The 26,936-nt window shown below is 37.4% G+C and overlaps 1 protein-coding gene and 2 non-coding genes across 3 annotated transcripts in view; all 3 read left to right on the forward strand.

Moving 5' to 3' along the window:
* Positions 1-3,022: 3,022 nt before the first annotated feature.
* The window catches only part of Smp_131780 (bruno-like rna binding protein), a 36,875-nt gene continuing 12,961 nt past the window's right edge, over positions 3,023-26,936 (forward strand). The window contains exons 1-5 of the mRNA XM_018791297.1: positions 3,023-3,322; positions 19,536-19,664; positions 21,656-21,735; positions 24,633-24,736; positions 26,413-26,783. Coding sequence (XP_018645511.1) covers positions 3,031-3,322; positions 19,536-19,664; positions 21,656-21,735; positions 24,633-24,736; positions 26,413-26,783 — 976 coding nt within the window. The 5' untranslated portion in view covers positions 3,023-3,030. The remainder of the gene's footprint in view (positions 3,323-19,535; positions 19,665-21,655; positions 21,736-24,632; positions 24,737-26,412; positions 26,784-26,936) is intronic.
* Positions 6,611-6,677, forward strand: Smp_tRNA_02117_Pseudo_TTG.1.1. The gene has a single exon. It is a non-coding gene (tRNA).
* Positions 12,269-12,349, forward strand: Smp_tRNA_02244_Ser_CGA.1.1. The gene has a single exon. It is a non-coding gene (tRNA).

Consider the following 26,936-nt stretch of genomic DNA (forward strand, 5'->3'; position numbering starts at 1 on the left):
GGAAGCACTGGACGGCCGTTTCGTCCTACTGTAAGACTCCTCAGCAGTGTGCATCCACGATCCCGCCTCGAGAGATTCGAACCCAGGACTCATGATTTCAACGATATATAAAAATTACTAAAAATCTCCACAAACAACCCCCTTATCACGGTATACGTTAATGTGGTCACACACATGTATGAAGAACACTAAACTAATCAAGAAAGTTTGTGATTGAATGATTGTAATGATATAGATTACATAAGGGAACACAATAAGTCAAAAGTAAACTATGATATCATAATTACTGAGAAAAAAATAGTTTACAAAGTTACTAATGGGATATCAATAAATTTTAGACAATTGTGAAGAAATTATGATAAACTAATTGTTTTGAAGCTTATGCTGAGGCCTAGGAACAACACTGAAAGTTTTATAATTAGATTCAGTCAGTCAGTCACAACGTAGAACTTCGTACGTACATACATCAGTTCGAGCTGCCATACCACATTAACACACAGATGCAGTTGTCGATTCAAACCCCATATTGGTAGAAGTAGTAAGAGTATAAACAGTAATCGGAAAGATTAGGGTTTGATGTTATTGAAGGAGTATAATTCAATGAAATAAATTTGAAAGAAGAAAAACGAAAGAGACATAAAGAATTCAGAAGATTAGAGTTTTTGGGAGAACACAATGAGTGGATACACCTTCGCCATTGCAAAGGATTTTGAGCCATGTCATTCAAGGTCTCTAACCATCGATTGCTATCATCTCGCGAATCCCAACCAGGTAGTCTACACCTACCAACATGACTCAGTCCACTTGTCTGTGACTTCATGGATTTATGCCATGTTTTGGTCTGGCCGCCCCTAGCTTTCTTCCAACCTACTCCTACACTATAAAACATTGCACATCGAGGCAGTCGGTGGTTGGGTATACGTAACACATGTCCCAGCCATCTCAACTGATGAAGTTTCACTACTTCATCAATCGATTTGCCATCCTTACCCAGTACCCGTTTCCTAACAACTGCATTACTTATTTGATGGTCCCAGGATATACGAGCAATGCGTCGAAGACACCTATGATCAAATACTAGTAGCCTACGAATATCCTCTACTCTTATCGGCCATGTTTCACTGCCATAAAGTAGGACGGAACGAACTGCTGCACAGTAAACCCATCCTTTTGTTGCTAGACGGATATCTCGCCTACGCCATAAATGACGCAAGTTGGAGAAAGCTAGACGAGCCTTCTGTATCCGTGCTGAGATTTCTTCACACACCAGACCACAAGGGCTGATGAGACTCCCAAGATAAGTGAAGCAGTCAACACGCTCAACTACTTCACTCCCTATCATTAGTTCAGGTGCCGATGCAACCCAATCCGGAAGTAACATTATCTACATGAAGTAGAAATGTAGGCTATGATTATTTCTCACTATCCTAAAGCTTATTTTATTTTAATCTTCGAATATTAATGAAGGTTACTGACCTCCCATTATTTATATTTTGAACTTTAATTGTTCATGCCTTCTTCCTATACGTGAATCTTGAGCGATTGTCTTGGCATACTACTATGTCACAAGTCTTAGTATGTATGCAATTTGTCATTTCGATTTTTGGCATATATGCATCCTGTGTGGATTGCCTCGAAATCACCATTAAGTCACAGGCATTATGAGCAGAGACGGATGGTAGCTAACAGTGGAACCCAGGACCCATGTTTCGTTCCGGATGTATCTGAATTCCAGAGTTGATGTTTGCTCTGGGACTTCATTTGTGATTACTGAGATTTGAAGCGATTTTATGTCATGCGTACTGGAACTCGTTAATTAGAACCACGAATACTGAGCAAAGGTCTCGCTTCACTACGGGACTAATCAGTAGCAGTACGCACACATGACCACGTCGGAGATCAAACCTATAACTTCCTGTCACGGTAGTGGTGTTTTAACATTTAGACTATTGTATAATCAATCCATGCTATTGTACTGTTGGGGAACCTATGAATTGAGTCGAACTACTATAGTAAATCGTTACAAGTTACTGCGTATGGCCAAATGACTCAGGAACTGTTCATACGACTATCATCAACATTCGAATTAATGGTTGAAATACGAAAAGTCGCGAACAGTTTTTTAGGAATAATAATAATCGCTTTATTACCAGAGAAGTAAACCATACTGCATACCTTTCAAACAATCAAATGCGTCCCCAGGAAAATAAACGTCTACACCTTTTAGTGTAAGTGGTGAACAAAGCTGTTATAACAAACTCGAATACTTGGACAAATGGTGGAAAGCACAGCACTATTGATGGTTAAACTATAAACATATGTTAACCTTATTCAACAAAGCATATAAACTATCGAAATTACGACCTAAACCGAGAAAACCACATTGGTGGGCCAATTCTTATGGACAATCACATGTAAATTACCATGCTGACCCTACATGATAATCCAGACTAACCAATAGAAATAATGGGCGTTACCATGACATTCATGACCCTTTTTTATTAACCAATAAAAACTCAAATTATATTGTGTGAGCTATTCGGATACGACAAAATGAACAATGAAGACACGCAGGCTTTCTTTTTGAGCTAGGGGAGTGGGTCAGATAACGATAATATGGGTAACGAATCAAAATTTAGAGTTGAGGGTACATGTTGTGCTATCTTCCTGTCTGACTACATATTTTGTATGTATATTGATATATGTCATGTATATATATATATCGACTATGTGTTTGTTTGCATGTGATTGTTATCTGTCTGTTACATGTGTATACATGTGATCGGGACAGTCAATTTGGCCTGTGAGAATTATTATCATTGTCCTGACTAAAGAATTTTTTGGGCGTGAAATTCTGTTGTTGTTGTTTGTTTTTGCGTCACTAAGGTGGTTTTTTGCTGTTTTCACATCTGCGACATTTTGTTTGTCGCCTCTCAAAATCTCATCTCAGGAGTAGTAATCCTTACAATTAGATTGTGAATTGATAATAATAATAATACAAAACCTGGGATTTAATTTAATCTAATAACAATGATGATGACGATGATGTTGGATCATCATTCCACTGAACATCATAATGGTTTAGATCCGAAATCTGATACAGATATTGGGATAGTTAATTCTAATATGTTATGTGAATCTAGACGACCAAGCTCTAATATACCTAAAGTAAATGGAGATTTCACACATAATACTTATCATTCTTCACCAACATATGTTTATCCAATTGATCGACATTCTGCTCCAGCATCTACAAATAAATCAATTTCACGTCAAGTTACACCAAATGATTCGTGTCATGAAAGTACTTTACGTTTACATGGTAAGTCATTATTTCAATCTTAGTTTTATGAGATGATGTACCTATTGTAAAACATCCAATTAAACCATTAATTTGGCTTATTTTTGGTGTTATATGACTAATTATTGGTCGTTCGGATATCAGTGTGTAACAGTGCAATTACGGATAAAATCAAGATCGGTTTTCGCTTTGCACTATAATTCAGATACTCATTGAGTCCCGATATCCGAAAGACTTAATGAAGGGACTAACTATTACTCAGTATTTGATTCCCACACGGCCACTCCCACAAAGCCTCTGCCAAGGAAGACCTACTCACTGCCTTCTCGCGGCGGTGTTGTTTACGAAATTGAGAGGACGAAAAGCGAATGTCCGGCGCTTTCACCGAGTTAGTGGATACAGAGGATCCACCTAGGGGAGTTGGATAACCGTGATTCCAAACCAATGGTACACATGGACTGCAGGATTCTGAGGGAACAAATGGCGTATGAATCAATCGTTGGTCACCGGCTATCATGGGACTGCATCTCCTCACGATGCTCTAGTGCCTTGTGGATCAGACCTTTAGGTCAAAGGCTCAGGGTGTGACCCCCTAAGAAAACCACCTGCTTCGGTCTGGTCAGTATCATAGCTCTCACACAATTAAGTGAAATGAATGTAGTTTATTATATTTTCTGTTTATAGTATGATTATTATTCCTGCAACACTTAACTACTAGAGTTGTTCACTAGTGATCACAATTATTCGGATTTTACAATGCTTATTATGTTGCACATTTGTATCAAGCTCTTTGTCGTTTATAACTGAATAACTCCAGATTATCCGTAAACTTCAAGTAACGAATATGGGACATATCCTATTATATAGGTTTGAATAATTTTTTTCCGGTTAACGTTTTTTTAGCGAGTTCGTTTTCTACAGGATGGGGTCGCTAACCATATGCCTAACCCTCCTCCTTTACCCGGGTTTGGGACCGACAGTAGCTCCCTGAGGAGCTACAGACGGAGTTCCTATTATATAGAATTGTAATTAATGACTAATTAATTTGTTGTGAAGATGAATTTTTCAGGGTTAATCGAGTACGTATCTATATTCAATGTAGATCGACAACCATCAGTCAAGTACCTGACTGAGCTGGTATACGTCACATTATTACAGTGGGAGCAAGTATTATTATTTATTTCAGCATGGTAGTTACATAGACGAAGGGATAAATCCGGTTAGTATGAAATAAACTGAAGATAAGGAATATCTAAAACGACTCCACTTACACCAATTTCAAGGGATAATTGAATACAAAATGACCAATTGCAGTCGTTCATAGATTTATTTATTTATTTAAAAACAAATATTGGTACAAGGAAGCACCAGATACATATGCGCCGCACAAATCTCATTCGATTTGTTTGAGGGATGTGATACTGCCCAGGTGTCCAAACTGAAGCAGATGATTTTCTTAGGGTGCCACACCCGGAGCCTTCAACCTAAAGGTCTGATCCACAAGTCAGTGGAGCATCGTAAGGAGATGCAGTCCCATGGTAGCCGGTGACCAACGATTGATTCATACATCATTTGTTCCATCAGGATACTGGAGCCCATGTAGATTATTGAAATGATGTGCTTATTGCATGATAAATGCAGTACATCTCCAAATTTAAAACATTCATAGGATAATGTGTCCTCGTACAATCGATTCGTTGTAGGTTTGTTTTAAAATGATATTTTAATATGCATACAAGTTTTCAGTTTTTTTGAAACCTTGTTTGTTTGTCTTGTTCTCTCATAAGCAAAGGAAATGTGGATTACAGTCGTATACATAAATCTATAGGTGATAACAGAGTTAAATGAATTAGAAATTCTGATAGATCATGTACATTTCGGCTAATAATGTATGATCTATGTTATGCAGGAAACATACACTTCCTGGGAAAGAACTGTATATACACTATACGTAAAGTGGTAACTTGTCACCAAAAATTAAAAATTCTAATATAACTAGCTATTGGTTGTGTGTGTGTGTGTGTGTTATCGGTATGGTCGCTGGAAGCAAAATTTATTATCAATAGGGGTTTTGTGGAGATTTGGTATTTTTCATAGTTGAAAGCATGAGTCAATTGAAGCTAGACCACCATGGAAAACCTGGAAACACTGGACGGCCTTTTCGTCCTATTATTATCAATAGTTTACTCACTTCCAATCTCATAAAAAGGCTGCTCTGTACTGTTGATGATCATAGTTGGCTTTTAAGAAACTCCAGTTATTTGTACATACTAAAATGTAAATAGTTTGTTATTTTCAGCTTTGTTTATCTATGTTGTAGTTTCTGTATTCGCAACCGTTAAATTATGCTCCCTGACTTCACTTCAGTGCTAAGTGGTTGTAGGTAGTGGGCAGTAAACCTTGAATGTGTAGTTTTATGCTAGCTGACATTCGTCAGCATAGCGTAAATTGTGTTCTCAATGGAATTCTTAACCTTGTCACTTAGTTTTTACAATCTGAGACGTTACTCTTGTGATATTCTCCCCACGAATGACTTATAAGATTAGGGTATTTAGACTGATTAGTCACTGGCTTCACTTCAGTTGTTTTTGACTAAGTGACTGGCTATTTTATAGATTCATTCAAATCTTTAAAATAAGTTGTTTTTAATTATATCGTAATGAATGCTTTATAGGGTTTGAAGTAATTGATAACTGCTTTGTGTGTTTGTGTGATAAGTACCGGTTGTTGGTTGTTAGTACATACGCAGTATTATGTTAGTTAGTCGGCTTAAACCAAAATCCTAATCAAGTTTATCTTAATATAGCTTGTAATTCGTTTATCACTTTTGCTTGTTTCTTTTGGAGCTCTAGATTCATACTTGTTCTATATCCATCATTTGTTTCAGACTCGATTTTTCTTGGTAGATAATCGTACTCTGTTTTGGTTTGCATAAGTTCAGTAATACATCGATGGTATAATAGTAGTTCTAGGGTAGGCCAAAACAAAACGTGGTAGCAATTCATTTAGTCATTGACTGTTGATCTGAGCTAGGTTGTTAGATACAGGCTACTTGCTTGTGGTCTGTGATGATTGTTATGGATGACTGAAGATGTTAAGTGACATTACTGAGAATCAGTCTCAATTAGGGAGATGCATTTACTTTTTTATTCTCATTTAGATGTCTTGTTTCAAAATAGTCTTACGTCATTCCACAAATTCATTCTTTTAACCAGTTGCAGTCCTAACACATCGATGGGTAGATTCAAACGAACAATACTAAATGAATTTAAACTTCACCCCATCTCACAAGCAAGTGGCTATCAGGACTCAGTGGCCGAGTGGATAACGCGATGGCGTTTGAAGCGAAAGGTACTAGGTTCGAGTCCCAGAGTGAACATCAACTCTGAGATGCAGGTACATCCAGCTGACGAGTCCCAAATAGGACGAAACGTGCGCCCTGAATTCCACTACTTACCATATTTTTGCATTCGTTGAATATTTCTATATCCTTTATCATAATTCATTCGCTATAGTTTCAATATAGTTTTTGCATACTCCTCCATTGACCTGAACATTTACAGGTCATATGCAAGGGTCTTATTCATTATTCATAAAGATGTTTCTACAATTTCTGATGTGTTGACCGTAGTCCAACCTTATAACCTAACCATTTCAATATCTTTCATTCATGTGCGTTTCTTTGTTGTCCCATTTCTAATTTTTGCCTCTTCCCCCTTTTTGTCTTCTTTCTGGTGACTGATTTCTATTTATTTTATAAAATAATGTCTTTATTCATTTGAACTATGAATAAAGTGCCTTTGTTCGTCATTCTATCTATCTATCTATCTAGGAGGAATCTTTGTTCTTCTAATTCTCTACCCTGTTCTTTTTTTTTCTCTTCATTGTTGAAGTGCTGAATTAATCCACATTGGATTGTATGAGTCAAACGGGTTAATCAAATCCTCTGCCCTCAGAATAATCAATAAATTTGTGTGTATATACATATATATGAATGTGCGTGTGTACATGTGCGTGCGTGCATGCATTTACTAATTTCTATGTGGCAATTGTCTAACATTGTAATGGTGTTGTGATACAGTCATAGGTTGAATCCTATCAATTGAGGTCAAATCCACCATCTGGTGAATGTCAAATGTATATTTGAGACTGAACTGTTATCGTTTTTATCGCCATTGTGGGTTCAATGTTAAGCTTGAAACTTTTTAAGATAACATCAGCTGGAGAATTAGGAAGAGACGTACGGTTGATGTCAGTGTATTATGGGAATATCCATCAAGTAACTTGTTTGCCTAGTACGGATTTATTATGCACGTTTTAGTGTAATTTTTGTGAGATGAAAGCTTAGTAAAACGACTTGAGTGAATAATTCGACATAGTTATAGTGTAGATCGCTAAAGAGGAAAATGAGAAAAGACACTGGAGATGAGAGGACATTCATTAAGGAAATCATTAAATTACACCATGAGACAAAACCTGACTTGGAATCCTGAAGGCAAAAGGAAAAGTGACAAACCTAAAACACATTGCGTCAAGAATTGGAGGAGGACATCAGAATAATAATGAGTAGTGCTTGGAAACATTGGAAAGAATGGGCTAAAACAGAGTTCGTTGAAGAACCCTGGTCGGCAGCCTATAATTGCGTAGATCAGTTCCAAAGCATACCCAATGAATATAGAGTACCTTGACAATTGAGTCATTACCTATTCAATACATATTGTATTTATTTATTTAAACACATAAATATTGGTACAAAATGGGCACCAGATATATATGCGCCACACAAATCTCATTCGATTTGCTTGAGGGCTGTGATACTGCCCAGGTGCCCAAACTGAAGCAGGTGGTTTTCTTAGGGGCTCACACCCAGGGCCTTTGACCGAAAGATCTGATCCACAAGTCAGTGGAGCATCGTGAGGAGATGCATCCCCATGGTAGCCGGTGATCAACGATTCATTCATACGCCATTTGTTCCCTCAGGATACTGGAGCCCATGTGCACCATTGGTTTGGAATCAGGGTTTCCCAACTCCCCTAGGTGGATCCTCTATATCCACCAACCCGGTTAAAGCGCCGGACATTCGCTTTTCGTCCTCTCAATTTTGTAAACACCCCGGCCACGAGAATGTAGTGAGTAGGACTTCCCTGTCAGAGGCTATATATTCGCTGGCCATGTGAGAGCATTTCGAGAGGGAGAGCTGACTCTCCCCACTCTCGGCCGTACCAGGGCATTTGGAGGCATATTGTATTTAATGATTGATGTAATGTATCAATCGGACATTAATTATATATTCTTATCTTTTTGTCTAAATGGGGTTTAATGGTGACATTATCTGACCGAAAAGGTTACATACCTTAGTTTTCTACCACTATTTTTCCGTGTACGTATTCTTTTCCTTGATAGTGCTCAACCAACTATTAGTATCATATGCGACAGTGCTCTTTTTTCACTGAGTTTATTCACTGATTCTGTCTACCATGTGAAGCAAGTTTTATCTATTTATTTATTTATACACATAAATATTGGTACAAGGGGTTACCAGATATATATGCGCCACACAAATCTCATTTGATTTGTGTGAGGGCTGTGATACTGCCCAGGTGCCCAAACTGAAGCAGGTGGTTTTCTTAGGTGGCCACACCCTGAGCCTTTGACCGAAAGATCTGATCCACAAGTCAGTGGAGCATCGTGAGGAGATGCAGTCCCATGGTAGCCGGTCACCAAATATTGGTTCATATGCCATTTGTTCACTCAGGATACTGGAGCCAACCCATGTGCACGATTGGTTTGGAATCAGGGTTTTCCGACTCCCCTAGGTGGGCTTTCCGTGTCCACCAACCTGTGAAGCAAGTAGAGCGGTGTGTACAACTTCCATAATGCCTATTATATAATTATGGTCTATTTCAGAAAAAATTCTTAGATCATTCGATGTCATCAGCCGAAAATCATGTTTCTCACTCAATAATGAGTATTCCTCTGGAAATGTATGGAAGCTGTTTAAAAATCTCTAGTTTCAAAGAAACAACAACAAAACAAGTCCATTATAGTGTACACGCTATTTTTATAAAATAGGTCAACGCCCTTAACTAGTGTGACGAGAAACTGTTTTGAATACTTTTCCTTTTTTCTCTCTCTCCATATTTGGTTCTTCGTAATCTGTTAAATGAAAATGCATTTGTGTAATTTTACGAACTTCGGCTGTTCTCAGTGAATGATTTGGACGACTCAATACATGAAGATTTATACTGAGTTTGTAAAATACACCTAATTTAATGGGTTGTTCATAATTTTATACCTTCAGTTATCTCAGAAAATTAATGGATCACGGGTTCCTACCGCATTTTTTCGGACAGTTATTCATGTAGTATGTTTAGTCCTCACACAGAAACTGGCTGAAATTCGGTTACATATACCTGTCATTAGTAAATGAGTGATATGCTTTCACATGGCCACGCGTATGCAGCCACTGATAGGAAAGTCCTACTCACTGCCTTCTCGCGGCGGGGGTGTTTACGAAATTGAGAGGACGGAAGGCTAATGTTCGGCGCTTTAACCGGATTAGTGAATACAGAGGATCCAACTAGGGGAGTTGGAAAACTCTGATTCCAAACCAATAGTGAACACCGGATTCAGGATCCTGAGGTAACGAAAATCGTATGAACCTATTGTTGGTCACCGGCTACCATGAGACTGCATCTTCTAACATTGCTCCACTGTCTTGTGGACTAGACTTTTATGTCAAAGGCCTCGGGTGTGGCCCTCTAAGAAAACCACTTGCTTCGGTTCAGGCACCCAGGCACTATCCCAGCTATCACACAAATCGAATAATTTATGTGGCGCATACCTTTTTAGTGCCTCCTTGTACTTATGTTTATGTGTTTAAATAATAATAATAAAACTTATGTATTCTGAATGAAACAATTGTAAACCTCTCGCTACCCTTGTAACCTCTATATCTCATTGTTCAATTATGTAATACTTGATATTCACAATGACAAGTTCCTTTTTTATTTTTACGTGTTTTTGAGTTTCACTCATATTACTATGTTATTCTGTCAAATTTTATGGTTGTTATTACGTAACTTCAATACCCATTCTATAGAGACGTGTCTCCATGTGTTTTAAATTTTTTTCGGAAGTTCTCACAATAACAATAAATAATCCACTTTTTCACGATACAATTCTTCCATACATGTTTTCGTTATTCTGTGATCTTCATTAATATGATATTCGTGGATCAGTTGAAGTTAGACATCAACACCGTTGGATGCTGGATGGCTCAGTGGTCTATCGGCTAAGTGCTCCGGTGCGAGACTGGTAGGTCCTGGATTCGAATCTCGCGGTTGCCGGATCGTGGATGCACACTGCTGAGGAGTCTCATAATAGGACGAAACGGCCGTCCGGTGTTTTCAGGTTTTCGATAGTGGTCTAGCTTCAATTGACTCATGATTTCAACTATGAAAATATGATATAAATTATGTAAATCGATTGTAAATAATCATCTTTTCTAGTCTGTAGCTAAAGCGAATCCCCTTATTCTTGTTTTATTCAAACTATTTGCGTGTCATTTTTTTATTTGCATTTGCTCACTTTTGTTCATGAACTGTACCTTTATTCTTTGAACTCACTGTATGAAGAAACAACATTTTACTGCATATTTACTACTATCGTACTCCACTTTACCTATCTTAGATTCTGACAGATTCACTGTACAACTTTTCACAAAATGAAGTAGACAGGTTTATTACTTGATGATCGTTAATTGTGATTTATCAAGGTTATAATTCCTTTCATACTTTGTCTGATACTAATATTTTCTCAAGGGCCCCAAAATGCCCTGGTACGACCGAGAGTGGGAAGAGTCCATTCTCCCTTTCCAAATACTCTCACATGACCACGCGTACACAGTCAGTACCAGGGAAGGCCTTCTCATGGCACTACTGTTGTTTACGAAATTGAGAAGACGAAAAGTGAATGTCCGGCGCTTTAACCGGGTTGGTAGACACGGAAAGTTCACCTAGGGGAGTTGGAAAACCCTGATTCTAAACCAATGGTCCCTCCAGTATCCTGAGGGAAAATGGGCTATGAATCAATGGCTAGTCACCGGCTACCATGGGACTGCATCTCCTCATGATGCTCCACTGCCTTGTGGATCAGCCCTTTAGGTCGAAGGCTCCGGGTTTGGCCCCCTAAGGAAATCACCTGCTTCAGTTTGGATATCTGGGCAGTATCACATTCCTCACACAAATCAAATGAGATTTGTGTGGCGCATATATATCTGGTGCCCATTTTGTACCAATATTTATGTGTTTAAATAAATTTTCTCAAGTGGTTAGTAAGATAAATAAGTTTGAGGAATTTCAAGTGTTCCCTAACTAATTCGTACAATCAATAATTCATATGTATGCATTAATCAATAGGGTTGGTTACACAAATAGATAATAGATCAGAGGGGGGTTTTGTGGATCAATTTTTTCCATGCCCTTTTCTGATTGGTTGCCGTTACTTTTAATTCGCTTATCTGTCCCACAATATGATGAAACGGTCGTCCAGTGCTTCCAGGTTTTCCATGGTGGTCTAACTTCAATTGACTCATGATTTCAACTATGAAAATAGATAATAATCATTCACAATTCAATTACCTTTCGAACTATTTTGTATGATGTCATGTTTTTTTTTTAATTTTCGAATCCGTGATTTGTATTCACATTGCACTTTGATTAAAAAAAAAAAGAAAAATAACGATCGATATTATGAGTTTAATCATTTTTAGTTTTTTTTTCTAATGAAAAAACAAGAAAAAAAATGTTTTTCCTATTGTCATGTATTAAGAAAGTAATTTAATGTCTTATTTGTACTCATTGAAGATGTTTACTTTTATGTGTATAATCAATGATCGATTTTTGTTAGTTCATTTTTTTGAATGTAACTATATCAGTACAATATCACTATAACAACGTAATGGCGGTCACGATGGCCATGCGGTTAAGGCGTTGAACTCGAAATCGAATGGAATTTCCCCGCGCAGGTTCGAATCCTGCTCGCGACGAACAATACCTGCCTCAGTTTGGGCACCTAAGCAGTATCACAACTCTCAAGCAAATCCAATGAGATTTGTGCGGCGCATATGTATATGGTGCTTCCTTGTACCAATATTTATGTGTTTAAATAAATGAATAAATAATGTAATGGTATATGTTTACTAACTGTAATAATCATCTTCGAGTTATATGTATGTACGTATGACTACCATGCACGATTAGAGACTTAGGTATTTCATCTCAATATGGAACTCGTCCAATAATGAGGTTACATGACTGATTGGACACTGAGTCGAATCCAAAACATTCAGGTTGTACACTGACCACCTAACCTGTAGATTATTGTGTTGATGATATACAATGATATACATTGTTAACTTATGTTAATGTGCGATGAAATTGATAAAAATCTGTAAACACCACTAAATAAATGAACTACACTAGCCCATTCATAACAGTTTACTATTATTATAATTGTTCAATCTACAACCAACGTGGCACAAATCCATGAAGTCACTGACCAATGGACTGAGTCATGTTGGTAGGTGTAGACTACCTGGTTGGGATCAGCGAGATGATAGCAATCGATGGTTAGACACCTTGAATGACATGACTCAAAATCGTTTGCAATAGGGAGGTGCATCCACTCTTTGTGTTCTACCAAATTCTAATCTTCTGAATTCTTCATGTCCCTTTCTTTTTTTCACTTTCTATATTTATTTCACTGTATTATACTCCTTCAATAACATCTTCAAACCCTAATCTTTCACATTAATGCTTATACTCTTACTGCTCCTACCACAATGGGATTTGAATCGACAACTTCATCTGTGTGTTAGTGTGGTATGGCAGCTCGAACTGATGTATGCATGTACGAAGTTCTACGTTGTGACTGACTGGCTGACTCAATCTACAATCACAAACATGACTTTGACACAAGAGTGAATGACTAGCACACGTTTTGTAACAAATGACTGCAAATATTAGTTAGCCATGTATTAATTTTCTAACGACTATAACTGTCCATGTTGTTTGTATTATCATTATGATGATGCCGGTTGATCAGTACTATTAATGACACATTTGAATGCTTTACATAATATCCATCATAATTTATTAACCAGTTTGTATTGTTCATCTTTTATGCATACTGTCTCCAAGTTGACTGCATAGTTGTACTTTAAGCAGCTTTTGTTCATGATCTCAGCTCATCATCGTTACTGTGAATGGATTTTACTTTGAAAATCAGACGACCTTAGTTATATATAACTTTGTCCCGTTTCCTGTCAAATGACTTTTTAATGGATAGACATTAGGCTTTTTTTTCGTAGTTACCTGATCTCTTGTTTTCTTTTGTTGAAAGATAATTGTTGTCTTGTTCCCATATGTTTTGTACGAACAATCAGCTAGAAAGTAATGTCTTGTACCTCTGTCATGTGAGAAAAAATCATTGTAAAACAACATCAAAAGTTACTGACTTTATTCACATTAGCTTAGTAAGTAGTATCTAATTCCATTTTGTCTTGTTCTTACGCTAATCGGATTCTGTAGAATACAATACGATACAATTAGTAACCATTTCTGCGAATCATTTACCAAATACATAGGCATATAATCGGTTTTAAAAAACCACTAGGGATATGAATCATATTTCCGAACTGGAAGTAAGTTTTACGAGATTGAAACATCAGTCAACCCCAGGCAACCTAGAACTGGACACATACATGGATTAGTTCAAGTTACCACTTCATATTACCACAGTAAGATGAAACTATCAAGATAAATCCCATAGAAGTAAAATTAACAACAGTGTGATAATAGAAAAGACTACTTACTTACTTACTTACTCCTGTTACCCCCTCTCCATCAAACCCTGTCTCTGTCAATCCTTTCCAGTTCCTATTCATCCTTTTCATTTCTGCTTACAGTTCTCACACAGTATGTTCTTCGGCCTTCCACTTTTCCGTTTACCTTCATGATTCCAAGTTAGGGTTTGCTTCGTGATGCAGTTTGGTGATTGCCTCAATGTATGTTCTACCCACTCCCAATGTCTTTTCTTAATTTCCTATTCATCTCGAAGTTGGTTTGTCCTCTACAGTAGGTCAACGGGCATTCAGTATCTTATGTAGACAATTGTTTATAAATACTTGTATCTTTTTGACGATGGGTGTAGTACTCGAAGTTTCAGCTCCATACAGTAGGACTGCCTTGATATTGGTTGACAGTTGTTTTGAGGATCATATGTTCTTCAATTGTATAAATACAGCCCTTGCTTTGCCACAAAAGATTAACGATAGACAATATGATTCAAAAGAAATGAATAAACTAGCGGAATAAAAAGTATAAGATGATACTGTAGTGTCGGTTGATATGTTAAGCTCATATACCTACCTTATTCTAGCTTCAGGACAAGTCAATTTACCTATCCATTATGAGTCACGTTTTGACCTTGTTAATTGCTCACTTATTAACCCTGACTATTTTCATATGAGCGTATGTGTGTGTACACTTATTATCGTATTTATTACAAGTCTGCCATTTAGTTTTATCTGAGTATAAATATTGATTAACTCTTGATAAGAGTTGGCTTACCCTCTATCTCCAATGCATGTCATTTTCGCTTCGCTCTCCTCTATTCGCTTCATCCCTCTGATTTCCTGTCTAGATCAATGCGTGTTCAAAATATATGTATTCAAAATCTATTCTCGTATTTGACTTATTTAACTCCGTTATTCACCAACACGGATTAAGTCATGTATTACATACGAGGATAGACTGGATGTATATTTCGACAACAGTCATTCATACGATCTATTTCGAGTCAGATTTAGGTCCAACAATACATTTGAAGTTCAAGATCTTAGGGAAAACAGAATGAATGTATCTACGGCATTGTGAACTTTTCTAAACCATGTCACACAAGGTATCTTACAATTATTTACAACAATTGCTATGACTTAACCGTCTAATCTGAACCTACCAGCATGGTTTAGTCCAATAGTCAATGACTAGATAGGTTGATGTCACAACGTGGCTTAACTGTCCGTAGTTTTGCTTCCAACCTAATCCTAGAACGGGCAAATTCTCACGTCGAGGTAGTAGGTGGTCGGACATACACAGCACATGTCCCAACCAATTCAGTTGGTGAAAACTCATTACCTCATCAAACGTCTTGCGGTCTTCATCTATTATCCTGCTTATAATCTCAGTATTACTCATTCGATGCTGCGCTCATATGTGAAATTACTCGTTGGATGCCGAGTACCGTTACCAGAAAACTTACAACTCTACGTTATTAGTGTAGTGTAACTGCTTATACTTTAAATGATGTCAGATTAATAGGAAACACTGGGCCTAGATTTTCTGATGGTTGGTACTAATTAACAAGATCGATTTTTGCACTATATGGAGGACTGGTTTTATATGTGAATGAAACATTGTGTTGTATACAACTATCTAGGTAGGTGATTGGTGAGATACTTGTTAAAACATATTTCTTGCGTTTATCATTCAAAAAATCATTATTCACTATTTAAATACATAAATATTGGTACAAAGGGACACCAGATATATATGCGCCACACAAATCTCATTTGATTTGTGTGAGGGCTATGATACTGACCAGGTGCCCAAACTGAAGCAGGTGGTTTTCTTAAGGGGCTACACCCGGAGCCTTTGACCTGAAGGTCTGATCCACAAGTCAGTGGAGTATCGTAAGGAGATGCAGTCCCATGGTAGCCAGTGACCAACGATTGATTCATACACCATTTGTCTCCTCAGGATACTGGAGCCAACCCATGTGCACGATTGGTTTGGAATCAGAGTTTTACAACTCCCCTAGGTGAACTTTCCGTGTCCACCAACCCGTTGGTAACACTACTATTCAACCAGTTGAAGTATGAACAAACCAAATCAATAAAGCACCAAATTATGCAATCTGAAACAAAAATTAGTTGTTAACTAGCAGTAATTAATTTGATCATTCAATGCACATTAAAAGCATTAAGTATGATGTATTGTATTGGTGAATTCAGTTACTACATAGTAACAATGAAATAAATAAGCAAAATCCAATTTGTTAGTTTTATTTATTATTCGATAGAAAATAGACTTAAATCTAATCTGCCTTGTGCATCTTCGCTATTTTCTAAAATATCCTTCCTGTTTTTATTGATTTTGTTCCCTTATTCATGTAGCTCACTCTCCACCATTAATTTGTATCCTCTAAAGATATATATGTATATATATAATCATACGTGTGTATAAACATGATCAGATAGATTTTGCTCAAACGCATTTTTCCATGGCTACAAGACATGTAGTCAACTTTGTTATTTGTTTGTATGTGGTTATCACGTTTGTTTTTTTCGGCGATGTATTACAGAAAGCTAAAATATGAAAAAAATAACCTACGTTACTAAATAATCACTCTCCTCATTTTTGCCTGTCCGTATGCCTTCTAATATTGTATGTTTCTAATGTAGACATTCGGTGATCATTTAATTAGTCTCATTAAAAAAATTATGAAAAAAAGTGTTTAAGGTTTGAGGATATATTAGATGAATGAGGTTTGTAAACTTTTTTTTGGATTAAATGAAACACATCAACTGTTACTTTGTATTATCGTGTAGCCCCCAAATGCCCTGGTACGGCCGAGAGTACGGAGGGCACGCCCTCTCTCTCGAAATGCTCTCACATGGCCACGCGTATATAGCCTCTGCCATGGAAGTCCTACTCACTACCTTCTCGTGGCGGGGGTGCTGTTTACGAAGTTGAGAGGACGAAAAACGAATGTCCGGCGCTTTACCCAGGTTGGTGGACACGGGAAGTTCACCTAGGGGAATTGGAAAACCCTCATTCCAAACCAATGATGTACATGGTCTCCAGTATCCTGATGGAACAAATGGCGTATGAATCAATCGTCGATCACTGGCTACCATGGGACTGCATCTCCTCACAATGCTCCACTGCCTTGTGGATCAGACCTTTAGGTCAAAGGCTCCGAGTGTGGCGTCTTAAGAAAACTACTTGCTTCGGTCTGCGCACCTGGTCAGTATCATAGCCCTCACACAAATCAAATGAGATTTGTGTGGTGCATATATATCTGGTGCCTCTTTGTATCAATATTTCTGTGTTTAAATAAAAATAAATGAATAAATAATTGTGTGACTGATTTATTATTCTCGGGGATCTTGGATTAACAATACGGTTCATTAATGGTCAGTATTTCCATGAACTGATGCTATCTGTTGGTTTGATTGTCCGTAGTTTTCTTACAATTTATTCCTACTCTATCTAAGATTCTTTGTGTAATGGCTAAGCACAGGAAACATTCATGACCACCCTAGTCAATGAATGTACTCAGTTTCACCAACCGATTCTTCAGATATAACTAGTACCTCATTGGTCACTCGATGATTTGAGCATACTTGAGCAATGCTTCGAAGACATTTATGATCTACTTTCGTAAACCATGCTTTACAACTCCAAAAAACAACAGACCAGACTGCTATAAAATATAATTTGTTCTTTGGTTTGTAGGCGGACATCTCAACTACACTACGAATCAATAACATCACAGTTTACAATAAGTTTTTTCAAAAAAAATCGAGTTTTAAGCACTTAACATAGATCATTAACTTTTCATAACATCACTCTATGATCTGTACTAGAAACTATAATATACTTTTCAAACTCTTATCACCCTGTCCCGATAGTTACCTTTTCTTCGATATTCATTCTGTCACAACAAGAAATCGATTTCAGCTTTGCTTTTTTCTTAACATTTTTCTGACAAGTTTATTTATGACTGTTGAACTTTAACTGATGATATAGTGGAATTAAATCTTCGGAATTTCATAACCACTTTTCTTTTTATCGATTGCTTCTAAAAAGCAAAACAACACAAAACCAACAAGACAAAGCTGTTCATTTCTTTCTGAATTGTTCAGTTAGATAATTCCCTTGAGGATTTGAATGTAACCAACTTGGTCTCGTTTGCAGTTACGGGTATGGGGGCTAATATCACTTCCCGGCATCCCACACCGTGGAAGGGTGTTTCCCAAGGGAGCTGAAAAGAAAGTTGGATTAGTGTTGCTCTTAACGACCTGGGAGCGTGACCGCAGTGCCCAAGGGACAACTGCTTGAGGTCGGTCACGCACGGCTTTTTTGTAGGGGATTTTTGACGTGTTAGCTCCGTCATTCAAAGGTCCTTACCGCCGGAGACGGAAATCCGTGGGATAAGGCGAGGTGTGCATTTTTAGGGTCGACCTTTTCTAACCCCACCCCTCCTTGTGGGAAGGCAGTATCGCTGTTATGCTGGTTGTCTGAAGGAAACACCTTACTGCCGTCAAACCTCTGTACAGTCGGCAGTACGACTTCGCCTTCGGACCTAGAGATTGCTGCTTTTAGTCTTACTGCTCTTCAACCGACCTGTCTGGCATGGTAGGACGTTGAGGAACGATTGTTCCAGCCAGTATAACTCGATTGGTTCATCACGATAGGCAAGCCCGACCACCACGTCAAGGTAGCAGTAACGGTCGGGAGATAATTCCAGTGAAAAGTGGTTGTATTCTAATTGTGTTTTGTGGTTTGCACAGCTTTCACCTTGTTTTCATGTTTCAAGAACTTTTTTTTATTTCGAACTTTTCTTTGACAAAGCAGACCTTCAAGCAGAATATTTGTTCTTAATTATCATTCAATTCACTGCAGATCTGATTCGTGTGATAGAATATGAAATTCCCGGTTCTGTCTCACATACTGACCATGGTCAGCAATTAATTGGAGATGTTTGTTGACACTTTTTTGAGGAGTTAAGCTTTTCAATTTCATTGATATTGTTATTTCCCTTATCTCTAGTCTCATTAGTTCACTGATTGTTATCTGTAAGGATTGGTGAATCGTATTGATACAAATTTGTATCGTAACGCTTAAATGTATGTCTCTCATTTTGTTATAACTTAACTGGCTGGGCTAGGCAGAAAGCAGGGCCGATACGCACTCTAGACTGCTCGTACGGTTTTCTTGTATCACTGTTCCAATTGATAATTCGCTGCTCTCTGATTGGCGGTCTTATCACGTCATACATTAACTGGGCATCCACTCGGCCACAAGTTATAACACATTCTAACATTTCACTAGATTCATTGTAATATTGAGATACTTATTTATTTCTAATATTTAATCTTTTACAGAAGATCGTAAACTATTCGTTGGTATGTTGGGAAAACATCAAACAGAAAAAGATATTCAAAATTTATTTGCACCTTATGGACTCATCGAAGAATGTACAATTTTACGTGATCAAAATGGATTGAGTAAAGGTAATGTTTTGTCCAAATTATTGAATCTTATGCTTTGATAAGTTTAAACAAAGCAAAAACAACAAGGTTTACAGGATAAAATGATTTCGTCCCTATTCATGGATCCTCATCAGTTGCAAACAGCTTGTAGTTACAAGGGATAAAATAATTATAAACAAATGGTAATTATGCTTTAGTTAGTCAAGTTGAGATGAATGTTTGAAATGCAACCGAGAATCATTCTTATAGGAGTAGACCACACAATGTAATTTAACATGGTTAAGGTTGATGAGCACTTATGTTCTAAAATTAGTAATACAAAGTAGAGGGTGTGAGCTTATTAAAATGGAGGGGGAATGTAAACGTAACAGAATCAATAAAAGGGTTACATAACTGACCCAGATTATTAGAACTAACATCAAACTCATCTATGAGTGTAAAAAAAGATTATGCAAGATACATGTATCATTTGATTGCAATCACAATCTCAATCTTCCCTGTGTACGTTGATCACGTTGGAAATGTCTGATAGGGATTGTGTAGTAAACGATTGATAGTAATGGTAATAATGCTGTTGATGAATTAACCAGATCAATAAAGTGAAACTACATCTACTATGTAATCCGCTGCAGATTGCATATCTGTCCAGGATATTCTTCCCATCTCTTATAGTGTTAAAATGGGTGGTTTTTATTTCAGTTTTATCTCAGTAACCAAGTACAGAATTCGTTTTTAGCCATTTTTTCGAGTACTCAAACTGAATTAGGCGGAGCAAATATGAAAAAATGATTGATACATACTCTTTGGATATCGAAACATTATTGATATCTTCATCCACTACGGTCAAGATTGTTTTCTTCTCTTGCCTACGCTATTAAGAAAAAACAGCAACTTCGTTATTGTATTCGTCAAATGGTCGATAACCCACGTGAATTCCCACATTCTTAAACGTCCAATCAAAACACCAGAATACTCATGACTATTTTTACTATTCATAACTCATGTCACCGCACGTATAATAAGAGAATTTTCAATCCACGTTTAACTAACCGATTTGTAGTTTATTGGCGGTCAAAGATGTAACAATAACTAATAGTTATTTATTCATTTGAATATATAAACATTGATACAAATGGGCACCAAAATATATATACTCCACACAAATCATTCGATTTGTATGATAGCTGAAATACTGTTCACGTGGCCACTCCACAAGCCTTTGCAATAGAGGACTAATCCACAAGGCGGTCCCATGGTAGTCATTGATCAAGAAGGGATTCATACACCATTCGCTCCCTTAAGATGCTGGAGTCGATGTGCACCATTGGTTTGAAGTCAGGGTTTTGCATCTCCTCTAGATGGGTCTTCCATATCCACGAACCAGGTTAAAGCACTGTACATTGGCTTTTCGTCCTCAATTTGATAAACAACATCCGTGCCACGAGAAGGCAGTGATTAGGACTTGTCTGACAGTAGCTGTATACGCGTGGTGACGTGAGAGCATTTCGAGAGTGTGTGTGTGAGAGAGAGTGGACTCTCTCCACCTTCAGCTGCACCAGGGCATTGGGGGGGGGCATGTAATGCAACAATAACTAATATGTGACAAGTTAGCCTACCGATCAGAAGTATATGAAAAGTTTGATAACCAGTCGACTAAGGAGAAAGAATGGACTACCTACCAAAATTTCATATTTTCCTGCTTTTTTTTTCACTTCATCTTTACAGAGGAAAAACAATCATAGCTAGTCAAATATACCGGATAAACTAATGAATATTTCATTGTTGTTATCACACATTTTATGTGTTTTGTTTACAAGAAGAAGAAGCTGAAAAAAATAGACCATCATTCAATTTCACCTAGATTATCAGACTAAATCTCTATAGGAATACCCCCTGTATTGTTTTTCGAACAGCTAGCTGACTGTTCGATGGTATCACTTTTCAATTGTTTCGTCATTTGGTTTGTTTGATTTTTTTATTTGTGTTACTATTGTTTTTTTTTGGTTGTACAGGTTGTGCTTTTGTGAAATTCTCCTCGAGTACAGAAGCGGCTAACGCTATCGATCATATGCATAATAGTCAGACAATGCAAGTAAGTTTTGTATCCATGGTCTTTGTTTTATTGTTTTTTTTCACTTCATTCCGTAATTAATCAGTCGGAGTGATATATTCCTATGTGTGATCATTAATATGACATTAGGTGATTGAAATCGGATGCTCCGTTTTAGTGCGTTGTATAATTGTGGATCCATTTAGTGTTTAAATCTCTTTGAAACGCAATGGTGAATATGGTATTATGATAGAGTCAGTGGAGTGGTGTTGTAGAGATAGTTGCTAATTACTATGTTGGGTTTATCATTCAATTGACTATGTTTTCAGAAAATCATTCCGTTAATTTCAATGTAACCAATTGAATCTCGTTATGATTAGATCTCTTATGCACGCACACAAGAAATAATGATCAGAGTTGAGTATTGAAGCCCCTACTTGGTAGAGGAGTTACAGAATAAGTAACTGGGAACGATGTTTTTTATGAAATGTCAGTCAACCAATTATTCACTCTTGATTATAAGTGAAACTTCGCCTGTAGTTCTTCTAGAGTTACTGCCGGTCCCGAACCCGAGTAAAGGAGGAGGGTTGAGCATGGGGTTAGCGACCCCATCCCGTAGAAAACTAACTATAACCGGAAGAAATAATTTAAACCATTTAAATTCTGTCCTGGGGGTTGAAAGAAGAATTATGACGCCTCATAATGAAAACTGACATCATTCAGCTTGCACGCAACTTAACGATTCGGATTTCGCAGATCACCTAGCCCTCCTATCCCATACACACGAACAAATACATATGAAGATAACTAGTGTAGCAGCAGCCTCTACATCAGTACACCACAACATATACAAACGAAAAAGCAACATCCTCAAATACAACACGGAGAACACCAATCAAATCAATCACACTTGGTGGAGAAACTCTGGAACAGGTGAAAACTTTCACGTACATGACATGGTCAGCATCATCAATGAACAAAGAGAATCGGATGAAGATGTTGAAGGCAAGGATTGGAAAAGCAAGGACAACATTCCTACAATTGAACAACATATGGAACTCAAAACAACTGTCAACCAATATCAAAGTCACAACATCAAGGCAGTCCTACTGCAAGGAGCTTAAACCTCGAGAACTACACCCATCGTCAAAAAGATACAAGTATTTATAAACAATTGTCTACGCAAGATACTGAATCTCCGCTGACCGGATACCATCACGAACAGCCTACTATGGGATATGACAAACCAACTTCGAGCTGAATAGGAAATCATGAAAAGACGTTGAGAGTGGATAGAACATACATTGATGATATCACCAAACTGTATCACGAAGCAAGCCCTAACTTGGAATCATGAAGGTAAACGGAAAAGTGGAAGGCCGAAGAACACACTATGGGAACTGTAGCATACCTGAAAAGGATGAATAGGAACTGGAAAGGATTGCCTAGAACGGGTTTGTATGGAGAATGCTGGTGGGTGGCCTGTGCTCCTTCACGAGGGATAACATGCTTACGTGAGTAAGTAATCACATGTAGCGTTTTGGAAGATTTGCTACTAAAGGGAAGGGTAAATTCGTGGAATAGGAATGTCCAAGATAATTTTGATATTTAAGATCTAGGGAAAAACAGCCTTGTGACAAACAGTGATGAATACAATATATTGATAAATCTTGAAATTAAACTATACGACTACCTGGTTGGGATTCGCGAAATGATAGCAACCGATGTTTAGAGACCTTGAATGACATGGCTCAAAATCGTTTGCAAGGACGAAGGTGCAACCACTCTTCGTGTCCTACCAAATTCTAATCTTCTGAATTCTTCATGTATCTATCTTTTTTCTCTTTTCATATTTATTTCACTGTATTATACTCCTTAAATAACATCTTCAAACCATAACCTTTCACATAATGCTTATACTCTTACTACTTCTACCACTATGGGATTTGAATCGATAACTGCATCGATGTGTTAATGTGGTATGGCAACTCGAACTGATGTACGTACGTACATACGAAGTTCTACGTCGTGACTGGCTGACTGATACGTTTGCCTCATCCATTTTTGATTTTTCAACTGAATGGTAAATTTTACCTTTTATCATAGTTACTAGCGTTACCCTTTTTAATACAAAGAAATGTGACGTACTAACCAAATACCTAGTTTCATTTCCTCTTCTACAAGTCAATATTTATTGTACCTTTGACTACTACTACTAGGCAGTCCAAATTACAAAATATGGTATATTGAATGTCCAATCTTAATTTTGATATCAATACACATAATAAATGATTACGTATGTCTGTCTTCATATGAATCTGTAACTTTGATTACATCATAAAAACGTGTTGAAAAAATCAGTCTCAATGTTATAGTTTATCATGAATGAATCGTTCATAGTATTGCGGTCTAAGTGACATCATGTATATGTATATTCAAATGTCCTATAGTTTGCTGGTCATCAGATTTCTGACCTAGTCTGGCGTTGTGTGTGTGTGTGAGCAGTTACTTATGATCTAATCATGTCATCGATATTATTATACTTAGTATCATTCAGATTTGGTGACCTCAATGCACCACTGTTATATTGATTAGCGTTCAGTGTATGGATTTAGGGTGTTTGTTTAAGGATACAATCAGTTTAAGCAAAGTAATTTTACGAAACGTGCTAATTCTGAAACGTGAATATCAAATATTTACGGAATTCTAGCCCATAAGTTGATGGGTGTCCAACTCACCTTTTTTTTAATTTTTTGTTTACAAAAAATAGATACCAATTGACAATAAGGAGGGCTATCGATAAGACTATTAAACCTTTTTTTCTTATTAAGGATTGACCTAATTATAACAGTTATCACGATAATGTTTAGTTATGCAATCTGAAATGTTTAAGTATATACCTTAAATTGTCATGCTTGTATTTTGGCCACTTTTTTCAGGGTGCTTCTTCTCCGTTGGTTGTCAAATTTGCCGATACAGAGAAAGAACGTCAAGTACGCAAACAGCATCAGCAGAGCACGACAAACGGTTCTTGTTCTCCGGCGTCAGGACATTCTACCACGACAGGGATGACTAATGGTCACTTAGATGGATCTCATACATCAATGCAACAATACAATCAACAACAATCTCTTCGAACTCCACTTACGAATATCACGGAGGCATCTAATATGGCGGTGGCAGCGGCCGCTGCAGCAGCCGCGGCTAACGCATTTCAACAATCACTTGTTGCATCTAATATCCCGCCAGGGTATTTACAATTCCCAGTAAGCCATATATCTTTTATAAATAGCATTGTTACTTTCACAGCTAGATCACATAAAAATTTTTTAGAAAATATATCGGCTTTTAAAGATGTGAATGAACTTTAAAATAAAAGTTTTACCGTTCATTTTCCGGGCGAAATTCCACCCAATCGTTACAGAGGCTGGATTTATGCTTATATGTGTTCTAGGAGTACATGGGTCCGATCTTTATATTTTAGGTCTGAATGTAATGTATAATTGTTTAACTGGGATTTAATACTAACAGGGGTGGAGACCATCTTGCCCTCCCAAAACGACATCTGTTTGTTTGTGTACTATGGGATGCATAGATCGATTGAATTTATGTTCCAGATGTTCATTCAGTGTATACTTATCGAAAAAGATCGGTTTTTATCTGACTTTTAGGTCTAAATATCGTGAGTTCCAATCCCTGGTGGAATGAGTGGCGATAAAATGACACTATTGAAGTATTCTTTAGTGTTATGAAACAGCTGACTTACTGGCCGAATAGTTACTTAGGCTTGTTAATTTGCAATTCATCATGATTTTTGCAATAATTACTAATGAAACTGATAGAATCACTCACCAACTGCAAGCATATGTAGTCATCTTTCACACTTGTATCAGATTCTCCAGCCAAAACTGAAACTTATTTTGAACCTACAAAATTGCTACATGAAAACCGACTATCAACAAACCATCACTGTACAGTTGGTATGTGATCTATGCAATTAATATAATGATTTTGTTTGAATTTCATTAGAAACTAGCTAAGTCAAATAATTTAGTTTCATAGTTATTTATTTTAAACACATAAACATTGATACAAAGGAGCAGTGGAATATGTATGCGCCACATAAACCTTTCGTTTTGTATGACGTCTGGAATACTGCTCAGGTGCCCAAACTAAGTGAAATGGTTTTCTTGGGGAGCCATCCTCCAAACTTTTGACCTAAAGGTCTAATCGACAAGGCAGTGGAGCAACGTTGGGTCGTGCAGTCCCATGGTAGTCGTTGATCAAGAAGGGGTTCATACACCATTTGTTCCCTCAAGACGCTAGAGCCGTTGTGCACTATTGGTTTGGAGTCAGGGTTTTCCATCTCCTCTAGATGAGTCCTCCATACCCACGAACCAGGATAGAGCATTGTACATTGGCTTTTTGTCCTCAACTTGATAAACAACATCCGTGCCTCGAGAAGGCAAGGATTAGGACTTGTCTGACAGTAGTTGTATACGTATGGTGACGTGAGAACATTTCGAGAGTGTGTGTGTGAGGGAGAGTGGACTCTCTCCACCTTCAGCTGCACCACGAATTCTGAAGGCAGCAAAGGTAACTTACATAATTAAGATGTTTTATGTTCTATGTTAAAGTTCGTTTGAACTATATTTGCATCGATATATTGTTTTCGTTTATGCAGCCCGGTTTATTTCCTACCGCTTCATCAAATGCTAGCCCTGTTCCTAATGGTTTCCAAAATTCAGTCACTCAATTTACACAACAGCAACAACAACAACAGAGTCAAGTAGCCCAGCAAGGATCAGCTTCGGCTTATTTTAATCCTATGGCAGCTTTTATGGCGGCTGCAGCTGCAATGCAATATGCCAATCCACAATTATCAACTGGTATAACAGAAAACCAATCAAGTCGTTCAACATCTATTCCACTACAACTGAATACGATTGTTAGTCATCCTACAATGGGTGTTGCTCATCAACATAATCCACTTACAGGAACTAGTCATTCAGTACCGAACGCTTCAGCGTTAGCATCATTGGCTGCCGGTTGTCCAGCCACTACTTTACAAAATAATACACTTCCTCAATGTAAGTTGTTCGTGGTTTTTTTCCATTTCAAAAAAGATATATAACACTTACTTTTGTGTAGCAACCTAATAGATGACAAACTATAATAGACAATTAAATCTGGATATTTTAGACAGCTATTAGCTGTCAGATTCACCATTAAGATATTTCCAG

This window comes from Schistosoma mansoni (genome assembly GCF_000237925.1).
Source record: "Schistosoma mansoni, WGS project CABG00000000 data, chromosome 3 unplaced supercontig 0105, strain Puerto Rico, whole genome shotgun sequence".
NCBI classification, from domain to species: domain Eukaryota; kingdom Metazoa; phylum Platyhelminthes; class Trematoda; order Strigeidida; family Schistosomatidae; genus Schistosoma; species Schistosoma mansoni.